The sequence below is a fragment of the Thermobia domestica genome, chromosome 8, assembly GCF_964235325.1.
Source record: "Thermobia domestica chromosome 8, izTheDome1.hap1.1, whole genome shotgun sequence".
NCBI classification, from domain to species: domain Eukaryota; kingdom Metazoa; phylum Arthropoda; class Insecta; order Zygentoma; family Lepismatidae; genus Thermobia; species Thermobia domestica.
In genome coordinates, this window is record NC_137461.1 from 136,548,070 (window position 1) to 136,574,945 (window position 26,876).

The following is a 26,876-nucleotide window of genomic DNA, read 5'->3' on the forward strand; positions in this document are numbered from 1 at the left end:
TGTGACAGTATTGTTTGACTAAAAGTAGTTAGACTTCAATGCAGAAAAATAAAATTAGTGGGATGGATGGGTTAGTGCGGCGAAGGAAAAATAAATCAAGCCCGTCCCATTAACGTTGAACAAAATTTATGCGGGTAATGTAGAACAAAATAAGACTTTTTTTTCATCTTCAGATTTCTTATACCATGTAGCGTAAGAAGTTGAAATATTTTTGCATATGCTCTTATTCCGTAGACGAGAGTTGTGAGAACTTGCGCTCCGAGGGAGCACATAAGTGAAGTAAAAGATTTCCGTGGCAGTTGTTATTCAAAATTCTTAACCCCCGAAATAAAATATATTTTCCAGCATAGCCAGTTCGCCCTCGCGAATGAGCTATACGTATTTTTTTAATGTTCATAATTTTTTTTTTATTTTTTTTTTATTTTATTTTATTTATTTATTTATTTAATTTTTTTTAGAAATCCGTCCATAATGTTTTCAACTTATTTTTGGTTAACTAAATATTGTAACTTTGGCCAATAATTATTATTTAAAAACTTTTCTTTTCAAATAGCCATGCTGTGCTGATATTTTTAACTGGTCAAGAGGAAATAGAAGCAGTAGCACAAAACATAAAGGATATAGGACAGGTAGGCTTTAGAAGTTAAAGTTTAACGATATACATTCAGAGTAATTTTACGTGTAGAATCGTTATTTGGCTTTCAAGAAACAAATACTGTTTCAATATACAGTATGTCCCCCCTTTACTCAAAGGCAGTGGCTGACCGAAACATACAGTACAGTAATTGTAAAGTAAATTTGGACTGCAATGAATCCGAGAGAAAGTGCTAACATATGGAGCACGTATTTGCATGTCGGATCCTAAATAGATCCCAGATTATGGTTGAAAAACATTGTCATATAAGATTTTATCGGTACTCATTCTCTTGATTCTTTTTATTATTTCATCAGTAATTTCTGTATTAAATTACCATCGTTATGCTTTTATTTACATTCATAAATAGCATTGTGCTTGACTTATTGAGAGTAATCGGTAAAAGGTTTTAAAAGAGAGAAGCAAGAAAATGTTTCTTGTTTAGTGATATAAAAATGGCTTTTGACCAGGTGGACCAGGAAATGATGCGAGTTCTAAAGAAGGTTGGATTGGAATGAAAGGACAGAAAATTCATAAGACACTTACATATGAACCAACAAATAAGAGATAAATTAGGGAAAGAAATAATAGAGGTGGAACGTAAGAACAACTTGGAGAACAGTATAACGCATATAAGATGAAAATTAACGTTGAAAACAAAAAGCAATGATAATTGGAACGATGTGGTCAATATCAAACAGAAATAGAAGGGGAAGAAGAGAACAAGTGACTAGGTTTCTGTACCACAAAAGCATGATCAGTAAAAACATGAAATACAAATGTGGAATAAAAGCAAAGGAAGAAATGACGAAAGAAGCATTTAGGACGAAGATATTTTTTAAAGTTAAATGTCCACGGTTGTGTCCTTTAGATTGAAGAGGAGAGAATGATTGTAAAATTAAATTTTTGTTCTCTCCCACCAGGAATCTTACGCGGACCACGTGCACACGTGCAAGTCACTAGACCAGTAGGGGGGGGGGGGGGCGAGAAAAGTACATGTTATGGGTCTTGGAATAGAGTTGATGAAAAATGCTTATCAAATGTTTCATGTGAAGTCGATTGTACTGTAGGCAAAGGCGTGCCCCCCGTTGCATGTCTTCACTTCGGAACCAGTTCCTTCAAAATAACCAGTAAAGATTAGGAGGAAATTTCTTGACGCTAAGTTTCTAAGTTAAAATTGATATTACGTAATAGACCAGATACCGTATAAATTTATGAAAGTAACAACTGCGCATTCTTTCACAGTCTTTTTGTGAATGTATATACTTTTATGAAGAACATACAGTGATGAAATGATGGAAAAATATATCGCGAAACACAATATGTCGCTGAAGGGGTTTCGGGCAATTTAGCGTGACAATATAAAAAGAAGTAAAAACTTCCATCTAGTGAAATTGCTAATTTAAGTTGACAACTTAAAAAAAATTAATCGTTGGAGAACAATTGTCTTCAACTCGAGATGTTAAACATTAGAAAGAAAAAATCTTTTCTCAGAAGTAACGCGAATTTGCTGCAATTGCTAATAGTGTGAAATTAACATCCGAGTTCACCTGTGTTTCTGCAACAAGTACATACATTGTTCGCAGAGTAGTGTGAGATGTCTCCATCAGTCACACCGGTAGTGAGAGTCTTAATTTCGGTTATAATATAAGGACATAAAGCAAGCTCAGAAGTATGTTGGATAAAAAATGTGATGAGTTTGTACGACCAGCAATGAGTTCAAAAACTTGCCTCATTGAAGGCCACTTTACGGATATGTCATCTTCAGACCAAAAGCAACCAACTTCTGAGGATTTGTTCAAAGAGACTTGTTTGAGTTGCAAAAGATACTTCTAAATACTATTAAAAGTACTTATTTCACATGAATACTATTTAGTATTCTTTTAGTAATGCTAAGAACTTTATGTAGCTAAGTCAATTCATGTTTTCCTTTATATGTATTTATAAATGTTTCCTTCCCGCCATAAAAGTCCTCTGGCTGTTCTGCGATGTGCACAAACGTATCGATTTTCGGTTCATTCAATCAGGTTTTTTTTTTTTTTTTTTTTAACTTAAACTCTAACCTGTACCATAGAAGGATTCATAATGGCACCGGGGGCCGCGGTGGCTCAGTGGTAGAGCGTTCATCTCTGGTGCTTGGGGTCCCGGGTTCGATCCCAGCCCCCGCCAAGTGAACTTTGTGGTGGACAAACACCGTGTTCGTGGGTTTTCTCGGGGTTCTCCCGTTTCCTCCCACTTTCTTCATTCCACCATTTCATTCATCACTCATCACCACCGTCTCCTTTAGCCTAACCGGCATAATCGTGGGACGTAAAACTCAAAGATTTCATTTCATTTTTTCATAATGGCACCATCCTATTATTTTTCTTTTATTAAGAACAAAAACCTCCAACTGTGAAAGATCGCAGGCTTCTACTTTCATCCGGTCAGTTTTGTCAAATATAAAATTGAACAGGCAATTGTTATATCTTCTATACGTCTTCTGTAAATGATGAAGTGCTTCCCAAAACTGTTATTTAATTTTGTTGTACATCTGAAGAAATTTTAAATCACTTAATTATACTGAAAATATTGAGTGAGAAGTATGTAACTCGTTGTCAACATCAACAAGCAGTTGCGGACTTTTCATTCTAGTTCCCAATGTCGCCAGTACTATAGCGCGAAGATAATGATACCAAGATTTTAGAAAACTACATGTGTACAGAAATTTGTAAAGAGATTGTTTAAAGAGCTTTGTGATCATAAAAAGAAATGGACACTGTAATTTCCAGCGCAGAGTAAAGAAACTTTGGTCATTTGGATCAAAAATGAAAAACGAAGAAATTTCGACTGAGAAACAATTCATAGTACGATAGAACCTGCAAAAAATAAAAACTGAGAAATGGCTAGGAAAACATTTTGTAGAACTGCAAGATTCAGTGTATAACTAATGCAAATGTGCAGAAATATTATTATTATTATTATTATTATTATTATTATTCAAGATGGCGCCGACTGAGGACACGTGTGGATTGTGTCTCAAGCCGTTTTTTGGTAAGCAACTAATATTAGAACGCTGTTTATGTAAAAATAGATTTCACATAAAGAATTGTTTAAAATTTGGACGCACTGAATATGAAATATATTTGGTGAATGGTATATCAACACATAAGGCACCGTGATGAGAAAACAGCCATTACTCCCACAGTGATGAAGCGTATTATATTAGATCTCGAAAAGGAGACCAAACTGTGAATTCTGATGCTGAGTTAAGTGAAAATGAAGATTTAGAAAACAAATCAGGTTTTTTCTCAAGCAATAATGAACAGAATTACTCTACATGCTATGAGGAAGTGAAAAATAAACTTTGTTAGATGTTAATTATGTTAAGCGATATCAGTGAAAAAGACGATGCACTGAAGGCAGAAGTGATATATGTTAAACAAGAAAATATTAAGTTGAATGAACTACTATTAACTAACAACAAACCGAAAACATTTGCTGAAGTGATCAACAGCTCAACACCCGATGTTCAAAACAAGGTACAAGGCGATTCTGAAAACGTGAATGTCATGGTCTGAGAAGTGCCTTCTTTCACATTACAGCAGGAAACAAGTGGTAGTGAGTTGAAGTTAGTAACCAAACGCCCAAGGCGAAATAATGCTGAAGTACAGACAGGAGTGAAACAAACTAATGAATCAGGCTTCGTTTCCATTAATAATCTAATAATATTTTGATAGTTTCAGGTATCTGTTGAGAATACTAATCAGTAATTTCTAAATAGACTCGTCAGGTGCATACGTTTTAGATTTCAAACTATGCTTAAGTGTGGGAAGTCATATAGAACGGCTCTGTCCGTCCGTCTGTTGACGGGTATCAGAGCAAAAACGGTAAGAGATATCGAGATCTGGCTTTTAGCAATCGATTGTGCGTCCAAAGAATAGGTTTCATCTCCACGTTAACCTCCTATTCAAACCAGAAGTGGTTAGAATTAGCATTTCCGTTTTCAACGTTCTATCACCGTGAACGAAAACGGTAACAGATAGCGAGAAGCGGTTTTTGGCAATCGATTCAGCGTCTCAAGACAACATATCATGGCTATCAACAACACTCTACCAAGTCAGAAGTGCTTCAAATTTACTATCACTTCCGGTTTCAAAACTGGACCACGATGGCTTAGTGATAGAGCTTTCACTTCTGGTGCGTGAGGTCCCTGGCTGACTCCAGCACGCACCAAGTGGACTTTGTGATGGATAAAAGCCGTATGCATGAGTTTTCTTGGGGTTCTTCTGTTTCCTTCCACTATTTCTTCATATCTCATCATTATCGTCTCCGTTAGCCTATATGGCATAAGCGTGGGACGTAAAAAAATATTTATTTTTTTCCATGTTCAATACTGATTTTCGTAGTGCAGATTGTAAGTGCTATCAAAATGCACTTTTTTGTAATCGATTCAGCATCCCGAAAATAGGTTCTATCTCCTCCTTTGAAGCTCTAATCAAACCAGAAGTGGTTAAAATTAGCCATTTCTGGTTTCAACGTTTATCGCCAAGAGCGAAAAGCTCTTTTTTTTTTTTTTTTTTTTTTACAAACGACTCAGCTTCTCAAGTCAATATGAAATGACTCTACAACATTCTACCGAAGCAAGAAGTAGTTCCGATTTACTATTACTTCCGGTTTCAATATTAATTTCCATAGAGCAAAAACGGTAAGAATTATCGAGGTGCGGTTTTTTGCAATCGATTCAACTTCTCAGGAATAGGTTCCGTCTGTTTCGTTAACTCTTTATTCCAACCGGAAGTGGTTCAAATTAACCATTTACGGTTTCAGCCTATATTTGCCATAGAATAAAAATTGTAATAGATAGTGACAGACGGTTTTCTGCAATCGATTGAGGGTCTCAAGAAAACATATCATCATCACAGCCCGCAACACACTAGCTGAACTGGAAGGGATTGAAACTTACTACTTCGTCCAGTTTCAATATTAATTTATATAGAGCAAAAGTAGTAAGAGATGTCGATTTGCAGTATTTTTGTAGTTGATTGAACATGCCAAGAATAGGTTTCATCTTTTCTGTTAACCCTCTCAAATTAACCATTTCCGGTTTCAAAATTTATCTCCATAAAACAGAAAGGTAATGAATAGCTCAAACATTCCTTGCAATCGATATTGCGTCTCAAATGTATATGTATATCATCAGAACCCGCAACAGTATATCGAAACTGAAAGTGATTGAATTGAATTTACTAGCATTTCTGGTTTCGGAGTTTTCATGGAGCAAAAACTAAGAGATACCGAGAATTGGTGCTTTCTTACAATCAATTCAGCGTCCCAGAATAGGTTTTATCTCGTCCCTTAAACCTCTGTTCAAACCGGAAGTGGTAAAATAAAACAGTTTTTGTTTTCAGCCTTAGCCATAGAACAAAAACAGTAAAGAACACCGAGTAATGGCTTTTTGATATGGATTCAGTGTCCGAGGAACAGGTTTTATCTTTGATCTTATTTCTCTGTTGCAACCAGTAGTTCAGATGTACTACTTCAAGTTTAAGTATTAGTTTCACACTGTGAAACGAAGCTCATTTGTTTTAATATATATTTAAAATGTGTGTGGTAATTGTGTTTTACAGGGTTTTTTTCTTCTTTTTTGAGGGGGATCACTTATAGAGGTTGGAAATCATACAGATTTTTTTCTTTCATTGTAAAAAATAGTTATCAAATTAATAGCAATACATATGTATTTATATATATTTCTTCAGAGTTGGTAATTCTATTAAATTTAACTCCTAGAAAATTGTTAATTTTCCAGGACCTTCAAGGAAAATATCCTCCAATCAAAGTGTGTCCATTGTATGCGTCGTTACCTTCCCATTTGCAGCTGGAAGTTTTTAGACCAGCGCAACCTGGAGTTCGGAAGGTTATTCTTAGCACTAATATTGCCGAAACATCTGTCACATTGAGTGGAGTGAAATATGTCATAGACAGTGGAATGGTAAAAGCAAGGTAAGTTTTAATTTGTTGAGCGTGCAGTAACAAAAAACAATTCCATTTACAGAGTAATATGTAAAGATATAACACTATGGGAGTTATTATTATTATTAGATATGGTGTTGGTGTCATACTGTAGCAATGGTGAACAAATTAATGCTTGTTAAGAGGGTCCTTCACTATAGATTTTTCAAGATGCATATACGTTTCTAATGTACTTGTATCTTGCTTTGCTTGGTGAAAGAGTATAAATTAGTTTATTACATCAGCGTAACTTTTGAAGGTGGCTACTGACTCTCTGGATCTTCCTTCTCTATATAAGCACAAAAATGACCGGGTTGCATACATGCTACAAAAGCTAGAATACTTGACTGATGCCAGAAGGATGTAACTCCTAAGCCAAACACCGTATCTTTGTTCTACGATATAATACGGCTAACAATGATATTGCTGTAATACGTCACGTATTCTAAACAAATGCCACATACTCACATTTTGCTTATTACCAATGTGTATCACCATCCCAAAATCTTACATCGAATATAACACTTATTACTGATCTCCATAAATCTGATTGTTATCATTGACTCACTCTTTACAACTTTATTCTATCACTATGTATTAAGTTCCAACAACATTTTCTACTATTTCATTACAACTACCCAACAGTTTCAAACCCAAGTCAACAGCCAGTTTCTCGAAAACATGATTATTTTTGTGTGAAGGATTTTGGTAGTTTCGATTTTACTTATTTATTTATTATTTCGAGTAAACGTTCAAGCTACTTCATAGCTGAAGTGCATGTTCTTCGCCTATTAATTGATAAGGTTAGCATACTTAATACATATATACATTTGATAATATTTGAAACATACCCTCTAGCTAATGTTTCACGAGTTTGAATTTATTTAATTTCCAAAAACACTGCTTGAATTCATTGAATTCCCTGAAACATCTTTTCCGAAGTCGGCCCTGAGGATTTATTCACAATTAAATAATATGTGTTTTGGTCAGAATTTGTCTTTTATTTTAAATAAGAAGTTGCAAAGCTAGTATAAGTGGTATTAGTGTACTTGTTCTGTTTGAGTAAGACGAGATTTAGTTGGCCATGTAGCTTCTTTTTTAGAATAACTCGGGTCTATAATAGAATAACTCAAAACTATTTTCACCCTGTTAAATGTTACGGCATATTATAGGCCAGTTATTGTATTACAACTCTTTCTTCTTACTTGTATGCTAATCAAGAAATATTGATTTCGTTTGTTACAGAACACATCATCCAGGAACAGGATTAGATATGCTGAAGGTTCAAAAGATATCCCAAGCTCAAGCATGGCAGCGAACAGGTCGAGCTGGAAGAGAATCAGCTGGATTTTGCTATAGAGTGTACACTAAACAGGTATTACATTGAATATATATTCTTCTACCTCCCTTGGGTATTGGGGACTGGCTAATAGTATCTAAAGAAACAGTTGATTATAACCTGGTTCAGAGTTCACGTCCTATTCAAATGCAAATTCGTAAAATATGAAATAAGTGATACGACATGGGTAGCCTCAGTGGTTCGGAAACCAAGGTTTGACTGTATTTTACTTTTGCACACATGTATGCATATATATGACTGGCAAGCTGATGATTCATAAGTATTCACACACACATAAATAAAAAAGAAAAAAATTACCTTAAACGAATTCCTATTTATTGAATGTATGCGTATATGTATGTAGTAAAACAAAGGATGCTGATAACACACAAATTCCCACTTCATAAAGCATGAATGCTTGAGCGAACAACACTACACACGTACTTCAGAAATATGAAACACGTAGTACGACAAAGAAAGAAAAGAAAAGTATATGTATGGCAAATGAAAGAACTTAGAATATAGACCTTGTAGTTATTTTTCTTATCACATGCACTAAAACACTGTTCACTTCGATGTCAGGCTTTCACTGTACAACAGGGGCAGTAAGTATGAGGGTAAAGCATCAATTTCCAACAAGGTCTTGTTACTTCAAGAACGACGCATTTTATAAAATTATAACGAATACATTTTGTTCACTTCCTATGTTGATGCTATGGCTGTAGTCGTCCACACAAAAACAAAACAAACAAACAAACAAACAAAAAAAAAAATCTTAATCGAGGCCATGTGTAAACTAGAATATAAGTTCGTTCGAAGGAGGCTTTTACTTGCCTTACTTTATTAACACCAAGCGTGAACTCCTCGCTTCTACCAACGCCCGGGAAAATCCCGACGCAGTGTCTTTTAGGATTTGCTATGGAAAATTGACAAGTTTTATTTTCGTAATCAATGCAGGTATAGTTATGGTATATTGAGTAGTTCTGGTAACACATCTTTTAGTCACGTGGAAAACTGAGAACTCGGGATTGAAATTAAATAAGTGTTGCAGACCAACTTTAAGAATTCAATCTATAACTAATGAATATCTCACATGTTAGTCCAATATAAAACAGTTTAATAAAAGAGAATACAGATTGGCAGTTGTGGAGATCGGCAATTTTATCTGCAATTTCCACAAATTACAAGCACAGTTCCCACCGTAGTTGAAATAATAAAGCGTTAGTTCAACCGTCGCACCTGGTGTGCAATGTAACAAATTCGTATTTAGAAAAGTTTCCAAGTGTTGATGTTCATTTATATGAAAAGCATACACAAAATAGTCTTAGTAACCAAAATCATGAATTGGTAACTTCACTCAAGAGAAGAAAAGAAAGTTTGCTGTTTCGACGCGCTCTGCTAATGAGATAAACATTTAGTTCAATAAAGAGTGGTTTCTTTGTATTATTAACGGCGCCAGTCTGTCTGAAAGACGCCTGTATGCAAAGAAAAGAAGTAGTTTCTCACCTGCTCTAAAGCGTTCAGAACAAAGCAAGAAAATAACATTTTCTTTCACGTGAATAAAATATTAAGGTTGCCTGATGATTAAAAATCGGCGAAAATATACAGTTTGTGTAATAAGTGAGTTGTTATGGCCGACCTGACAGTCATAATTATCTATTAATGCAATCTATGTAGTAACAAATCACACTCAGACATTGACAAGTTTTCGTGTACCATTCATAGACTTGAGGTAATTATTTTACTGTAAGTTTCAATACAAAGCGGAAATGAACATGTAAGTTTAATGGAGATGACAAAGATATGAAAAATTGTTGTGATAAAATTAAATAATTTATAATTGATAGAAATACTCCCAGAAGAAATTATGCTCATAATTTGTCTAAGAATCACAGTGCAAATTAGGTTTGAACACGAAACTTTCGTTTAGAAACGAACAGAGTCTATCTTGACATCTGTCTGTATCGATAGAATGTTTTAGCACAAAGTATTGTAATAAAACTAAAAGAAGCAGTAATGTTCGTTTGAAGCGTGCATCAACTTCCTTCCGAATTTGGAGAAGTTTTTACACATATGACATGAAAATACTTTTTACATTATTTTTGTCCACGACTAGTAATACATTGAGCTGAGCCTACGTGCAAACATTATTCGCCCTGAGGAGGCCCCCCTACTGTGAAGGTAAGTGCTAGTGCTCCGAACATGGCGCCTGTTGAACATCACGAAAATGTTAAACAGGCTGTTTTTTCCACGTATTCAGCTTAATAGCACTTGCAATTACCCCAAGTGACCACAGTAGCTATTCGGACGGGTACCCGATCGTATAGGTACTGAATGTAAGTCGGGATACGACATCTCACGCTCATTATAGATCTTAACATAGTTGGACGATGGCCGTTGTCTGATTTCGGTTAACGGGCAAACTTGTCCCAGCATGTTCCATGCATGTTCAATGGGGCTTAGGTCCGGAGCTCAATGGGAGCCAAGGTGCATACCGAGTAGAGCCGAGTAGAGTTACTCTGGCGGTGTTGGAATGCACGTTATCCTACTGAAAAATGGTGTCCTGGAAAGTGCCCACATAAGAGTAGAGAATAGGATTGATTACTTCAGGAATGTACGAGGTGATCACACTTCCCTGAACCCGTGTGTGTGTGTTGGTTTTCTCCATCTTCTCCTGTTTCTCCCTTAGCGTTGGTCCATAATTGTGGGAAGTTAAACTTAAAAAAAGGAAAATGAACCTACGTTAATAAAAGCGAGTGGGATGTATAGATCTTTGCTTTCCATACCACAATGCCAATTATGGGTTTGTTATTACGAGTATTTTCCTTTCATCTGCATGTTTAGGGACACGCACACAGCCGTCTCTATGTCTGAGACAGATACCATTCTTATCATGGAATTTGGCTAGACACTGGACGCTTACTATACCAGTTAATGCTTATTCGACGGTGGGTAGATATCAGGAGCAATCGTGCACGTGAAACGCGGTAACTCAAGACGTGCCTCCAACTATCGATTGTGTAACGTTCATGTACTTATATGGGAAGGAACGGTGGATAATTGCATTGATGGTTGACGTATCGGTTAGCTGCCCGAAAAAACCTTTGTCCAGTCGCTATCCGTTGCGTCACGAGAGGAAGGAGGCATGTATATGGTCCTGTACCTTCAATTGTGTACATCATTGACACCTCATGATCCACACGAGTGCCGGTTCTGCTGAACAACCACCACGTGAAGTGTACGTAGCACCGAAAATGGAATATAGTATAAGTTTCCGGTTGCAGTGATAACGTTGAAGATTTAAGGGCATTTTCAGCTATTAAAATATTGTTTTAACAGTTTTGTGGAAAATTTGTTACATCAGATCACTCTCAAGTTAAGCCATATTTATACGTAAACTAACATTGCTTCTGCTTCAAGTTAGACTTAAAAGCGAACGCTCTTTGAGGGAACAGTACCATCCTCTTCGTTATACTTAGGTCCTTGTAACCATCATGAATTCTATTGAGATGTGTGCACATTTTTTTGCAGCGAATATCCTCTGTAAAGAGGTAACCCATGAAGCACACGAACGTCGTTCTTTCAGATGAAGAAAACTGAGAAGTATGGTTGTTTGTGTACTTTAAAGTATTTAAAGTATCCTAATAATTTCCCAATCAGCAATTAAATCAAATCACAATCGAAGGTTGTCTAATGAAAGTATGCAGTTACTGTGTCCAAAGAGTATCAGAAATAATTTATTGCTTTTGTTACTTAATGTCATTCATGAAATATCTGCAGCAATTCATTATTCATGAAAATATCTGCAGAAATTCATTATTCATTTATGCCAAAGTGATACATGTGACATGTTGAAATAGTTCGATCCTTAAGTTAGTGTAAAAGAAGAGAATGTTTGTGAAATCTCGGAATAGAAACAAAAGTCCTGATTTTCATTACCCACTGACGCCCTTGTCACTTGCCACGGGAGCTGATATTCTGAAATAGTATACTATACACATAATTTTGATAGTTTCAATTCATTTGTAAATGAACTGAAGAAAGATGATACTTCAGCAATAGACATTCTTCAGAACTCGTTCAAGAACAGTTTGCTGAGAAATGAAGCATATATATACTTTTACTGATCGAAATGTCGTATGCGAAAAAAAAAAAAAAATCATTCAAGAAGTACGCGTGTCGGAAGAAATATCAATTCCAGGGTTCGCTGGTTTAAACCAAAAAACAAAGAAATGTTCGTAAAAGTGTAAGTGTTTGTAAAATCTTGATGAACACACATTTGTGGGTTATCACGTTTCACTCCCGTATATTATTTGTATTATATTCAGACCTAAATTCCCCATTCATTACTCAAAAAGATTATACTACAAAAGCAACTTTTTTTTATAAGTTTATAAATGTTTATTTTGTGATTTTTTGTAGTTGTTATTATTGTTATGTAATTGCAGTCGAAGAAAAATTCTAAATATTGTTTCGTTTCAATGTTTACTATTGATAAAATACATCGAAGATGCCGTACTTTTGTGTGTGTGGGGGGGGGGGGGGTCATACAGACCCCTCGAGAGGCATTTAGTGAAATAAGTATCTTTGGTATCTATTTATGTATAAATGAGTCTGAGCCAAAGTGGACTAAAATAATTCGTATCTTTATTCACTTTTCTTATTGATATGCAGATTAAGTCTGTGCATTTCTTTAATTTGGACCAATAAAAGTCGTTGTTAACTAACTTGAACTAAATTCTGTACTCCGTAGTACTTTGAAATTGTTCATATGTAATTCTGTGTAATGGTTTCACTTTTGCAACTGTTTATCTTTTTGTCCTTCTAAAATGACTCTTGACAGTTATATTAAGAAGCATGTAAAGATCAGTACAACGTATTTTCATCAGGATTCCTTCGTGAGTGAGTCGACAGACGTATCACATTTGTGGCCAATTAGTCCTGGTTCTGAGTTCAAATGGAGGACAATTTCTCTCGGATGTAACTCGAGAAGCGGTTTTTATTCCGCTTTAAGCTTATGTGACCCCTTCCAGCATAACCCGGTTATTGCATAATAACATCAAGGCAAAACAGACTTATTTCTGTCCATATATGATATGAATATATAGAGCAAATTATTTAAACCATAAAAACCTGGTTTAAACCAAAAAAAACCGTTTTTTTTTTTGTTTTTTTTTTAATAAAAACCATGGTTTTTGCCAACCCTGATCAATTCACTTGCAGACTCTAAAGTGGAAATTATAAATAAATAAATAATAATAATAATAATAATCCAAATATATGTTTGAAAGAACATCGTATGCTAAATTGAGCTAAAATGTCGCGACTCTAGGAAGTCATCAAGTAAATATCGAGAACGTATCCATTTTGCGATATACTTCTTGTAAAGTGTATAAGGCTGATTTCGTGTGACATGGAATGGTCCTTTCCCCGGTAAAAAAGTTTGTTTCGTGGTCATCAGCACGATAATGGACCATCTGAAAAAGAAAGGAAAAAAAAAACTTCAAAGCTGTATTTTTCAGTTTAGCATATATTTTTTCAACTTTTAGCACATAGAAAATAATAATTTTCATTTTTTTAGTACTTAAAAGTGTTCTCTAGCTAAAGTTACGCGGTAAAAGTTGTTTCGAATAATGTAAATTATCGGAAGTATTCTGTGTGGGTAAAGAAATGTTTCATATGAATTCCATTTAGCTACCTAAAATAAAATAGTATAAATGCGACTAGAAAACGGATTCCAGAACTGATTTATTAACACGTGAGATCTCATGTTCGATGAGAAATATTGATCCTTCAACTTAAACCAAGTGAACATCTTAAAGGTAGACAAGTTTACACAAGTATTTATGACGAAACAAGCTCACGCATCTCAGAAGATTTCTGGAGGAGGAGAGTGGGGAGGCAATATAGTACATATTCGTGAACAAAGTGCATTGTGTAAAATTTCATTTGACAAGACAATCCATCTAAAGTAAAAATTAATGATAATAATGGAGGATATGCTTTTTTTTTATTCTATTCATTTATTTTTGCAATACCATAATTTTTAAATTCTTGTCAATCTACGATAATTCTTGTGTGAATATGATGTCAGAGCTTTTTCAGAGATAATTTTATGAGTGTATTGAAATTGTTTACAGGAATTTAATGCGATGTTAAGAAATACTGTTCCTGAAATTCAGAGATGTAATTTGGCCGGTGTCGTTCTGCAACTATTGGCCATTGGAGTAGATGTTCAAACATTTGATTTTATGGATAAACCACCAAGAGAGGTAAACAGTTTCGTTATTTTATTTTAAAACGAAAGCTGTATTTCGATTTTAAGATGGACATAGTATGAAATATCAAAGTAGATTTCACTTCCAATTTTTTGTTTGTTGTATCAAAAATAATGAAATGATGTTTTATTTTTATATTACTTTTGTATAGTGTCATATAAGATACATCTTTGTTGTGTTGTAGGACATGTCTAAATATATTGTATTTAACCATTTAATTGGCAAATTTTGAGAAATTCCCATAAAAATGTTGTGGTTTGTTTTGTGGTTGAAACGCGTCTTCCTGATCATGATTTCGTAATTTGTAAAGGCTTGTTTGTTTTGTTGTGTTTTGGATGTTTATTTCCAAGCAATGTTACCCCAAAATAGCTAATTATGTGTTCCTAGTGAGCAACATTGCCCGTAACATGGTCAATTATAATTAGGAATTATTTCTCTTTCTCTGAGTTATTACTAGCAGTTTCGTTGAAATATCCTCCCACTGACCAAGAAACCACATATTAAATAAACTGTAGAACTCGGGAATAAGATTTTGCAGTACAAAATTTTACTGTACCCTGTTGCCGAAGATTATAACTATTTAAAAAGTGATCCGCAAATCACGTATATGAATATTGTATGAAACCAATAATACAGATTAAATTATCACTGAATTTATCATTCATGCCTATAACTCAATAGAAAGCAATGTTGCTTGTTAGCAACAGGTCAAATAAAAGGTTAATCGTTTGCATTAATGAAATCATTGCAGTCAATTTATTCTGTCTGTAGGCAATCCTTGGGGCATTGCAACAGCTGAAGCTCTTAGGAGCAATAGAAAGTTTGGAATATCCTAAGCTGACTAGTCAGGGAAAGCAAATGGCGCAATTTCCTTTAGACCCACGATTTAGCAAAGTAATTCTTGCGTCCAAGGACTTCGAGTGCACGTAAGTATTAATATTTTCTTCGTTAGTTATTGGCGAGCAATATATTTATTTCTTAAGTTTCCGGTGTATTTATTGCGGATCATATTCTGGCCTTTTGTCTAATGTATGTTTACCTACAGTAGGATACCAGAGTCAATTTCCTTGTATCTTTGAATTTAGCGACTTTGTGTTGTACAATGTGACACAGTATAGAGCCATATACAGTTATGTTAAATAAAAATTAAATACCTTTTTAGAAACTATATATCCTTATTCCTAACAGGGATGTATATCCTTCATTTCTTTGAAGTTTTTCTTGATGTGATGTACCAACATTTAGTAGTTTTGAACACATTTTTAAAATATGATTTCGTAGTAGTATCAGCTTACATGTGAAACTACACATACGAAATGATGAGAAAATCATAACCACGTACCGTTACCTTATAGGGCCTCCTTTTGTCCACATAGTAGCTATACGTTTCGGCATTGACTTAATAAAGTATTATAATCAAAATCATGGTCAACCAATTTATGTTTAACTTGGCCTTTCATGCAGGTAATTAGGCCATTGGTAGTTTCAGCTATTAGATATCCGTCTTTATAAAGTATTAATGCTAAGTGCCCAATAACGTTTATATCGGGTGCCTTTGAAAATCATTTCATATGATTGAAGTCAGGACTATGTGCCACCAACCATTAGTGCACAAGACGCGCTCTATGGCACAATAAATTGCCATCCTGAGACACCAAAATAAAAATGCAATTTAGTAGTGGTATGATGGGGTGCATCCAGTCTGCAAGTAGATCACGGTAGCAAGCACCAGTCATTCATAAATCTGCATGTAGCAGAAGCCAAAATTCCTACCAGTTATACACGCTTCACACTATATACCACCAGCCTGAACTGTTGAAACCATGCATGATAGATCCACAATCTCATGTCGGTGCCAAATTTGTATTCAGTCATCCACAGAGCGGAGTAAATGGAACTCATAAGACTATCACATCTTCGTACAGTCTCTGCTGTCCAATTTGCATGCACGTTTCACCATGTTAATCTTTTATACTGATGAGCCCTTTTTATAAGAGGGTGTCTTAATGGGCGTGGGCTGCTATAGTTCATAAAGCAAACGTACTGCTCATGATCGTAGGATGTATCTTCCTGATTGACCAATTACACTGAACAATCAGCTGTTGGCCTTTGAGGTCATGGAACAAGATGGTCACTTTTAGCATCAACTTTCTGGTGTCCGTAATTCTGCCAATGGTATGTTGTCTATTTTGATTCTATCTTGGTACACTTTATTCAAGTGGCTTTCAAACAGTCCATAAGTGCAGTTGTTTGTGAGAGCAAAGCACTGGCTCTTGTTAGTTTCATAATCTTCCCATTGTCAAAGACTGATAATTACTTCTGTTCGTTCATTTTAGCCGTCAACTATCCACTAATTCATAACTTCCTTACCGATTTTCACGTGTGCTAGTGAAGTGTGTGCAACAGACCTTATGTACGTCAATAAGGCGCAATTATAATTCACTGAATACGTAGTGTAGAGTATGAGTAAAGGACTTCTTATCTCTTATTTACGAAAACATACCGATCTTCATTTCTTTCTATCATTCACCTGTGTTGAGGTCAGTAGTCGTTCGTTTTTGTTGGTTTAATTGTTTGTTAAATAATTATCTATTTGCTCAATTAGTTTTCCATTTCATGACTAATGCAGAAAAGTCAGACTAAGAGCTTCTCTGAAAATTTACACTTAAATCATACGTACTAAAGTCCAGCGCGCTATTTAGAGCATAATAATACTTTATGTAGAATTGATTAATGAAAGAAAGTAATCGTATCTGGAAGAAATAAATAAACAATTATTAATTTCAGCGTAGTCTTCGCAGATGTTAAACAACTAAACATATGAATAATAAATTTGTCAAGTTTTCAATATTTCTATACGAGGATGGCAAAACATGTTACGTACATTTTTACGGAAGTGCAAGTTACAACTTTTTTTAATTAAATTTAAAATATGTTTAGTGCACTAGATATTTATATTGCTAAATAGCAAATTTAATTCAGAAGGTTGTGATTTGCTTTTATGTAAAAATAAAAATAAACGTTTTTCCGTGTTTTGACATCCGTGTATAGATTTAACCGAAATCCTTTATATATGTGATTATAACATAAATATAAAAAACTATAGTGGTGAGGAATATACAATTAACATATAGGTGTATGTTATTTCAGTGAGGAAATATTGAGTATTATTGCCATTCTCTCTGGAGAATCGGTACTCGTCACTCCACCAAGTAAGCGTGAGGAAGCTGCAGCTGCTCGTCAGAAATTCATTTCGTCAGCAGGAGATCATATCACGCTTCTTAATATATTTAAGAACTTTAATGATGCCAAATTAAGAAAGGTAACTTAGTTATTCCATAATTTATATTTTTTCTATTAGCTTTCATTTACATCTCTTTGTTATTAAATTTTAAAGGGAAGTCTTACTTACTAAAAGTAATGTGACACTTCAGCATAGCATAATATGAAACTTTTTCTCGGAAGTTTATTGTATATTTCCATTTGTGTGCACAAGAAGAGGATGTAACAACAAAATAAGACCAATAAAAATAATCATATCTATAAAACCATACATGACCGGTAATATCAATAAAGGTAATCATGTCAAATTAATAGTTTTATAAATTGGATTTCCGTCCTTGAAAGTTTTTGTTGAAACTAGAATTGTATGTTGGGTTTCATTGCAACTTATTTATAAGTTACTTTGTACAGTGTGATGTTTCGGAATTGATCAGAACACTTTTAGATTGGTTAATTTTGAGAAGTAAACCTAATAAGGTGAAGTAACTAGCCTTTTAAAATCTATTTAATTGTTTAGAAATAATTGAAGCTCTTTAAAATTATTATTACTTTTTTAAAATTTTAGCAATGGTGTCATAAAAACTTCTTGAACTCCCGAAACCTGCAATATGCAAGTGAAGTACGATCACAACTAGCTGAACTATGTGAGCGAATGGAGATACCTATCAAGTCATGCGGCGAAAATTTAGATCAAGTTCGAAAGTGCCTCATTGTTGGACTGTTTATGAATATAGCAGAACGTCAGCGAGAGGGGCAGTACCTAACTGTAAGTATTTGTAAGATCAGTTCTGTTCAGTTTTGTTTATTCATTTTTAGCTGTGAACTCGGCTGCCCCTGAAACGTACCTGGTGCATATTTAGAGAATGACGTTATTTGCCATTCTTCTGAGATAGAACCCGTGTTGAAAGCACTTCAGCCTGAGTAGGGTTCTAGTTTTGTTGCAGGACAAAATCTATGTTGATGAGTTCATCTTTGACCTTCAAATTAAAGAGTCAATAGAAATCAAGTGCGTGTTAACAAATTTTAACTTTTATGTTTTATGTTTTATGATGTTTTATTCGGGAGTAATTACTTAGATTTTTATCGTTTAAGTATGAAGAATGTATGCCAGTTACCTTTTTCCAGATAAGGTTATTCCAGTACTAAGATATTTAATACTCATATATTCACGTTGACGTTCAAGTTTCTCACGCACGCTAATTGAACATACGACTCAAAAAGTCTTGCCTACAGAAATGGATATGGTGTCGTGTAAAAGTAAGTCTGGTCATTTATATAAATAAAATATAGTTTTATCACCTTATACGTATCTGCGTGATTATTAACTTATCCAATGTATTTTGTCCACTTCAACTACTGTCCTCAGACTAGAGTTCTTGCAGGTAAGTGCAAGTAGTTCCTTTCTTTTCCTTACGTAGCTAATTTATATTTTAAGTATGAGAATGATGATCATAAAATATGATTACTTCTTCGTGAACGTGCTAGTATATTTCTCGGAACTTTATTACTTTCATGATGAAATACTATTACCGTGTAAGAACTAAAATAAATAGGGTCATGCTTATTTTATCATTCGACACACACAAGTTCCTAATGATCGTGTTCGCTTCTTGCGTCATTATTTGTTGTTTCTGCCCACTTTAAACGTTAAGATTATTTTGATACTAATATTTCTATCAAAGAAACTACATTATTTGAAAATATTTTGTTATTCCGTTTTAACTTGTTCGCTAGTTGCATGTTGAACTAACATTGTTGGCAGCTACATTAAAGAAAAAATGAAAATAATACCTTGTTAGAGAAAGTTGTGCCACAATTTTTAAGGGATCTTTGGGCTTGCAAGATTTAAACTGAAGTGACTTAAGTAAGAGTATTTTGTAATTGGGCACGATATGGTCCTGATAGACATTTTAGACAGAATTTTCGATTTCGTAAAGAGTTCTGTTATTTGTGTGCACATAATTCTTAAAATACATATTAATGAAAGGAGGAAATAACCGATTTAAACTTATTTTCATACACCAGATCTTCTGTAGATGCGAATTCAATAACACCCAAAGAGAGAAAATGTAAATGACTGGATCGAGACTCGAACTCGGAATCTCCGGCATACTGTGTCCGTGCTTTAACCACTACTCCAGTCTCACTCCTGAAGTCGGTGCTCTACACTCAGACCACATGGCTTGTACCAAACCCTAGCTGCTGTGCTTGAACTATGGGTACAAGCTATGTGGTCTGAGGAGATACCGCGCCACCACCACCGATCATGTTCTGTTGGATCTCTAGCATTGTAGACTATTAAAAATATCTTTCAGAGTAGTCACCACAAATATTAACCCATTCTCCCGACACTGTTTCACAATGCGTACGTACGGTAACTTAGGATGGAAAAGGACCATTAAGTAACCCTCTCAATACTGGTTGGTTTTCGGCGCCATTTGATAACATGACTCACTACTAACACTCAATACTATCACACCTTCAAAGTCAGACACAACTCTCCTCCCGCCAGCAAACCCATAGTTCTAACATGATACGCCAGTTAGCAGCACCAAATCGAAAATGTCGGATATACAGCGAAAATCTTCTGTAGTTTCCAACATCATCCGGAAGAACGTCACATTGGAAGTGCATTACAAGCGCGTAGACACCGGCAGAGGATAAGCACGTATCCCATCAAGTATTAATAAGTAGAGTCCGAGTGAGTTCCGGTTGCAAAATTATCATCTCTAAACTAGAATGATTTCGGCACGATGAATAATAAAACTGGCGTATTGTCCTTTGCTATTCTGTATGCATGTAAAAAAGGGGAATAAAAGTAACGTAATTGCTGTTAAATTGGTTCTGGTGTGAAGTTTAATTTGTGTTTTGGTTATTCTTATATTTCAGATTGGGAGTAGACAAATGGTTGTTATTCACCCTTCTTCAGTGCTGTTTGGTACACAACCAGAATGCATTCTGTTCACTGAAATTGTCCACACTGGGCGTTGCTATATAAGACAGCTGTCTCTGATTGATCCCGAATGGTTGATTGAAATTGCTCCAGAGCATGTAAGGCAACATCGAGTGAATGGAGGAATAAGATAATACTAGTATCTTAGCTGTATACAAAAAAAAATGTGCGAGTACAATAACCAGTACCTACCTGATACATGTTCTGTTATCAGTTATTAATAACCACGGAATGGTCCAATTTGAGTATGACCTTCTGTAACATACAGGGTACATTACTGACAAAAAAATCATTGGTTGGTTTTGAGATTACCAACAAAATGACTGGATGTAGTAGGTATGCTCATATATGTACGGTATTAGATTCTAAAGCCTCGCTATTTGTACAAATAGCAGTCAGTATGTGCGTGTGCAATATAAATTACATGCACGAAAAGGAGGTGGGTTGAAGGTGGATTATGTGGGCGAAAAATAGTATGAAAAATTTCATATTTTGCTTTTCGTGCTGGGCTAAGAATATGTGGAAGTGTGTTAGTTACTCGTTAAACTTCAGATTAACTTATTCAAAGTTTCTGCGCATGTTTGTGCATTTGCCAGCTTTCCAGTACAAAATAAGTATATAGATATGCATGTAAAACAAGGTATCGAGACAGTATTAGCATCGACGTGGAGTGGTCCTAGGGAACACCACTGCCTCAGTATCGTCACATTCCACTTCTGTATAAATAAGTTGCTATTCTCTGCAATTAGAATTTATTTTGTGCAGGCCTTGAAAAGTTATTGAAATATAAAATTTTAGAAATTGTGTCCAAGAAGCGCCACTCCTACTTTTTTCTATATTGTTTTGAATAACGTGCTGCTAGATTATTAAGTGGTAAAAATAAATTCAACTATCGTTGTATCCTTCTGGCTACGTGATGCTGAAGCCGAAGCTTGTCTGCTTTCAACTGTTTTCTCGAATTTGTAAGGTTACAGACGGATGGACAGATATACTACATATAAGCATTCATTATAATGTCAACGCTAAAAGTTTCTGATTGGAAAACGAGTAGAGTTTTGATTTCATTTTGGAAAGATCTCAAAAATGTTACCAGCAAGGTGACAAGAGTAGAGTGATAAACCTGGTCCGTCTCTTTTCGGTTGGATATGTAAATAAAATACGTACAATAATTTCGACTGTTTTTAGTCAATATAATTGCAATCAGCAAACTTCCAACAGAACTGTTTAGAAATACAGAAGAAATGTAAACAATATCTGAGGTTATTTTGATACGTGAGTCTGAATCAAGTAGAACTTTTGTAGCTGACTGTATCTAACGTTTTAACTCCCCCCAAAACAAGTGATGTAAGTTGAAAAATTCAAGCTCGTGTTCCCCTGAAAATAAGACCTAACCAAAAAATAAACCCTAGCATAATTTTTCAGCTTAACCTACTCCAAGGTTAAGCTTGTAACGAAATGTCTCAACAAAATTGATTTTGCGCGTTTCTCGTGACAGTCAGAGAGCATTTTAATCACGGTTACACTTCGAGTTGACAGGCACAATGTCTACTGAAAGTGAATCCTGAATCGTCTTTTGGGAAAAAAAGTTAACACAAGACCCGGTCTTATTTTCGAAGAAACACAACAGTACCATTTTTATGGGAAGATTGTACAATCATTTAGAAATCATAAATGTAACATTCCACTCATTTACTGGTCAAATATATTGTTGTATTATATGATGTGGAGATTTAATTATGGTAAATAGTAAGAGTAAAAATTAATGTGATAAAAATATAAATGTAAACTAAAGAATAACATGTAATATATGAAGGAAAGAATGTTATGTTCGTAGTTTAGAATTCACATTAAATCTATGTACCAAACTACCAAAGATATACTTACTGAAAATAAAACAAGATACCGTATTTATTCTATTATAAGCTGACTTGTAAGCCGAATCCTCGGAAAGAAACATACAAACCATAAGATATAAATTTTCTACCATTTATTTCACCATCAGATGACTGAGATTAATCGTCATGTATTTTTTTGTCGCTGTCTTCGTACAAAACATCATCATCTTTGCCGGTAAGCGCATTCGAGGTTGAACACTTCTTAAACACACGACCAACGATGGATTTGCGTTTCTTTCTTGATAAATATTTGAATTAAAATCCACTGATTTGGCATCATCGAGCGCACACGATGACGAAAACTTATGCGATTTCTGGCGGTGACTTTCGGGACTTCTTCCTCTTGCATCGGTAAAGGGTGTCATCTACTTTACCAACCGTGTTATTGATACTAATTCTAAGCCATCTACTTTTTGAACCAAGTAAAAAACTTAAAAAGATCGGCTTACAATTGTGTAAATATGGTAGGTAAAAGAGTAATCAATTTTATTCTATTTGAAATCTATTTCAAAAGTGAATAATCTATGATGCAGTTTAATGTGTGTTCAACTGAAATGGTAAGGCCTATTTGAGAACAGTTTTATGTAATTTAAAAGACATTGTCTTTTTTTAAAGATAATTAATATTATAATTAAAGAAACAAATAAAAATAAATAAACCCCAGAAAATATATCAATAACAAATGTTAAATAAGGAGTTGCTCAATTTTTAAGCGTTTGCTATGTAATATGAAGAAAATGTAACCCGCTTAAGACTACCAATAAACATTAAATACATGTATGTATGTTGTGCTGTGAAAATTGAGAACAGTATTATTGTTTCCAACAGTCTTAAAAAACCATAAATAAAGTAATGATAGTAGATGTTTTGATAAATCACCAAACAGGGACTTAATCTTCCATAACAGGATCATTAATCTTCATGGAATGAAAAAAAAAAAGTAATTTTAGTTGAAAGGATTCATTAATCGAAAATGAATGTCATCCCAAAAACTCGTACGCACTTTACATTGAAATTTAAAAGTGATATAACGAAACTTTTGAGAGACTTGTGTCTTGCATTTCTTGAATTAATCTAGAAGTATCGAAACAGTTTCATATTTTTTCATATCATATATTCCAAATATTTTATTGGAATTTTGTGAAGTTTTTCCTAGAAGTATTCAGCTTATAACCATCTACTACAGCACGTATATATATATATATATATATATTTAACCAAATCTTTTAAAAGTTTTCTCTTCTTTTTATATATATATATATATATATATATAAACAAAAAACAAGTTATAGAATCTGAAATAAGAAATATTTAGTTGTATATAGAAATGAGTGTTTACTTTCTTGTAATTTGTTTGAATTAATTTTGTTAGAGAGTCGCCCATTCACATTCCTCAGCGGTGTTGCAGTTGGTGAAGGATAACCTGGGTATAATTATATCATTTTCATTATTGTTTTCGATATGTTACGTTACCGCGACAATTACTTATTACTCTGTAAGTTGGACCTACTAAGTAAGTTCCATCTGTCATCTTTGCCTGGAACTAGGCCACACTGAAACAATATTATTTCTATAAATACACCTCTGTATGTTGGACACACGTTATCTTCATCTCTTAGAAACACTTTAGAACATCCTTTACTGTTGTGTATATATTTCGGGAGTTCAATAAACCCAAGAGAGAAAGAGGGAAGACTTGTGCACTGATAATAACTTCCCTAAAAATACAGGAAGCGGTGGTACTTTATTGCTTTTGTGTCTATTGTCGGTGAATGTAATTATCAATAGATTGACACCATTATACTTTCTAATTTATAATCTATATTGCAAGATATTTAGTACTATAGTTCAGATAGGTTTGTTGAGCAATGGATGTCCTTTGTTTTTAAATCCTTTTCCTCTGGATAGCTTACAGTAGGGTTGTGCGATATGTCGATATATCGATAGCTGCTTATATCGATAATCGATATCGCAAAAATATCGACGTCGATATCCGATATTGTCGATAACATTATTTAATATTGATATCAATGTTGTCGATATCGATATTGATATTGTTGATATTCGATACTGGTATTTGACACTGCCTCGAAAAAACCGCGGCGGCTTTTGTTTTATATATATAACGCTTTTTGACTCGCGATGGCAGCTGCATTTGCATTTCTTAACCGAATGAAACCAAACTGCACGATACTCGTATGAGACAGAAAAACGACCCGTTTCATGAGTTAAATTAATGTAGGGCTTGGGGACTATGCCCCCCAACATTCCATTATAATATTTAATTTTCTTTGTTGACTTCATTTCTGAACAGAATGAAACCAAATTTACACAGTATTAGTATGGGTTAAAATTTGGTTCCTTTTGAAGATAGTCCAAATCGGCGGTGGGGTAGGGATGTTCCTACTTCTACTTAATCCACCTAAATATTGTATATTTAACTTACATTATCGGTTGCACTTCTTCACCGGATCAAACCCAACTTGTGCAAAAATTACATTGGGCAGAAATGATGTTCCTTTCGAAGATAAAGCCAAAACCAGTGCACAGCCGGGGAGCTATGCCCTCCAAAATATTTCTCATCATTAACATGGCTGCATTCCATAACCGAGTCAACTTGATATGCTCACTGCAATTAATGTTTGTGCTGTATTGCCATTGCGAGTGAAGAATCAAATGCCAGTGCTAATATTTGCTTAAATCTAAACAGACAGGGAGACAAGAATTTACTCGTTAACTGTGCAAAGTAATAATTTTCCGTTTATTTGTATGTGGTTACTAGATGTAAGTTGAGCCACATAACTCAGCCCACTAAACAAACAAACGCCCCCATTCTGATTTCACTACACAGACCTACATATTCTGTTTAGGCAGTATCAACACTTATGTATTTCTTTGGATTTGCTTAAATATTAGAATATGCATTATTAGGTGCATTCTTATGCTAAGGAATGACTTAGAACCTTTCTAAATTGATTTCATAAGCAAAACTGAATAATGGTGTAAGACGTAATCTTTTGCCTAAATTTAATGAAAACATCAACACTTTTAGATATGAGTTTGCACAAAACCAATAACAAGAAACCTATCCAGTTCATGTGGGAGATGTCACGTCTTTGCGTAAAGCTCTTTAATACAAAAGATTATCAATTTAATAATAACATGAAAGAGATCTCGATTGATCGTGTGTTTTTTAATTGAATATGAAAATAGAATACTACAAAAGAATAAGTCCAAGTGTTAAATTTGTAAAGCCAACGGAAGAAAACAAACAGACATCACACACACAGAGAAAAATGAACAATAACTGTCTTGTTTAGAAATATGCCTATTAGCACTGAGTTTTCAACTAGAAATGTACAGTATGATGCATTGAAGTTCATGACACTGATACTTAGGAACGAGCTTTTTTTATTCATAGAAAGAAAATCAGTTGTTTCGCATGTTCTGCACTAAGTGAAGTATGAGCATCAGTTACGATATTGCATCCACAACTAAATACTCTTTCCGATAGAACGCTGGTACCTACACAAACACTTACGAGCCAGAAGAGCTAATTTTGGAAAGTCACTGTCATGAGATTTCCTCCAGTGAAGGAGGTTTTCTTTCACATCTGTAGGCAGTGGTGCTATTCTATTTTTTTAACAACTGGTAATATATATATGAGAAAGAGATAGTAGATGGATACATAGAAAGATGTCTCTCTCCCTCTCTCTTAGGAAGCAAATCATATAAGATAGACAGAAGCAATTTTTTCACTGGATGCCACAAGTGAGACCTATACAACAACCTAATATAAGGTGTTGTGACGAAATTAGGTAGCACTGCGAATATCTTGGAAACGAATTATCCAAAATAGATGTTTGTCAAGAAGTATTGGAAACACCTTAACACAGCAATGGATCAACAATTATTGATAATGGTATGTATGCGTTTCAATTGTAAATAACCCCCACCACTGCACTGATAAACCAGCCCATTTGAAATTAAGAAAAAATCGCTTATACCTTGTTCTGAGAGATCATATATCTAACCCTGTAGCTGTAAGAATTTCTAAGAACAAAATTAAACAAACTGAAACCTCTCGTTCTTTGGTATAACTGGGTAAAATTTACTGTTATAACTGGGTACAACAAACGGTTTAGTAAACTCGAAATATATTAACAACCAGTTCTAGCGAACCGGCTGAAAAGCATCACTGTCTAGATGGCACTGAAAGATATGCATCGATTCCCTGTTGCAGTAAGGCATCAAATGATTAGTACAAAAGAGAAACGGGGAATCCCCGATTTTTTGTTGACCGGGTACGTCATTCGTCCATCTCTGAAATGAATTTTTTGAGTTTTATGTCCCACGATTATGCCGGTTAGGCTAAAGGAGACTGTGATAATTAGAAATGAATGAAAATGGTGAAATGAAGAAAGTAGAGGAAACGGGAGAACCCCAAGGAAACCCACGCAACGCTGTTTGTTCACCACAAAGTTCACTTGGCGGGAGCAGGGTT

At 34.6% G+C, this 26,876-nt stretch overlaps 1 protein-coding gene across 3 annotated transcripts in view; it reads left to right on the forward strand.

The window, feature by feature from the left end:
• The window catches only part of ath (ATP-dependent RNA helicase DHX33), a 71,748-nt gene extending 48,609 nt beyond the window's left edge, over positions 1-23,139 (forward strand). For all 3 annotated transcript variants that reach the window (XM_081769032.1, XM_081769033.1, XM_081769034.1), the window contains 8 exons: positions 554-629; positions 6,423-6,616; positions 7,871-8,000; positions 14,105-14,236; positions 15,014-15,168; positions 17,393-17,564; positions 18,090-18,290; positions 20,414-23,139. In XM_081769032.1, coding sequence (XP_081625158.1) covers positions 554-629; positions 6,423-6,616; positions 7,871-8,000; positions 14,105-14,236; positions 15,014-15,168; positions 17,393-17,564; positions 18,090-18,290; positions 20,414-20,611 — 1,258 coding nt within the window. In that variant the 3' untranslated portion in view covers positions 20,612-23,139. The remainder of the gene's footprint in view (positions 1-553; positions 630-6,422; positions 6,617-7,870; positions 8,001-14,104; positions 14,237-15,013; positions 15,169-17,392; positions 17,565-18,089; positions 18,291-20,413) is intronic.
• Positions 23,140-26,876: the final 3,737 nt, after the last annotated feature.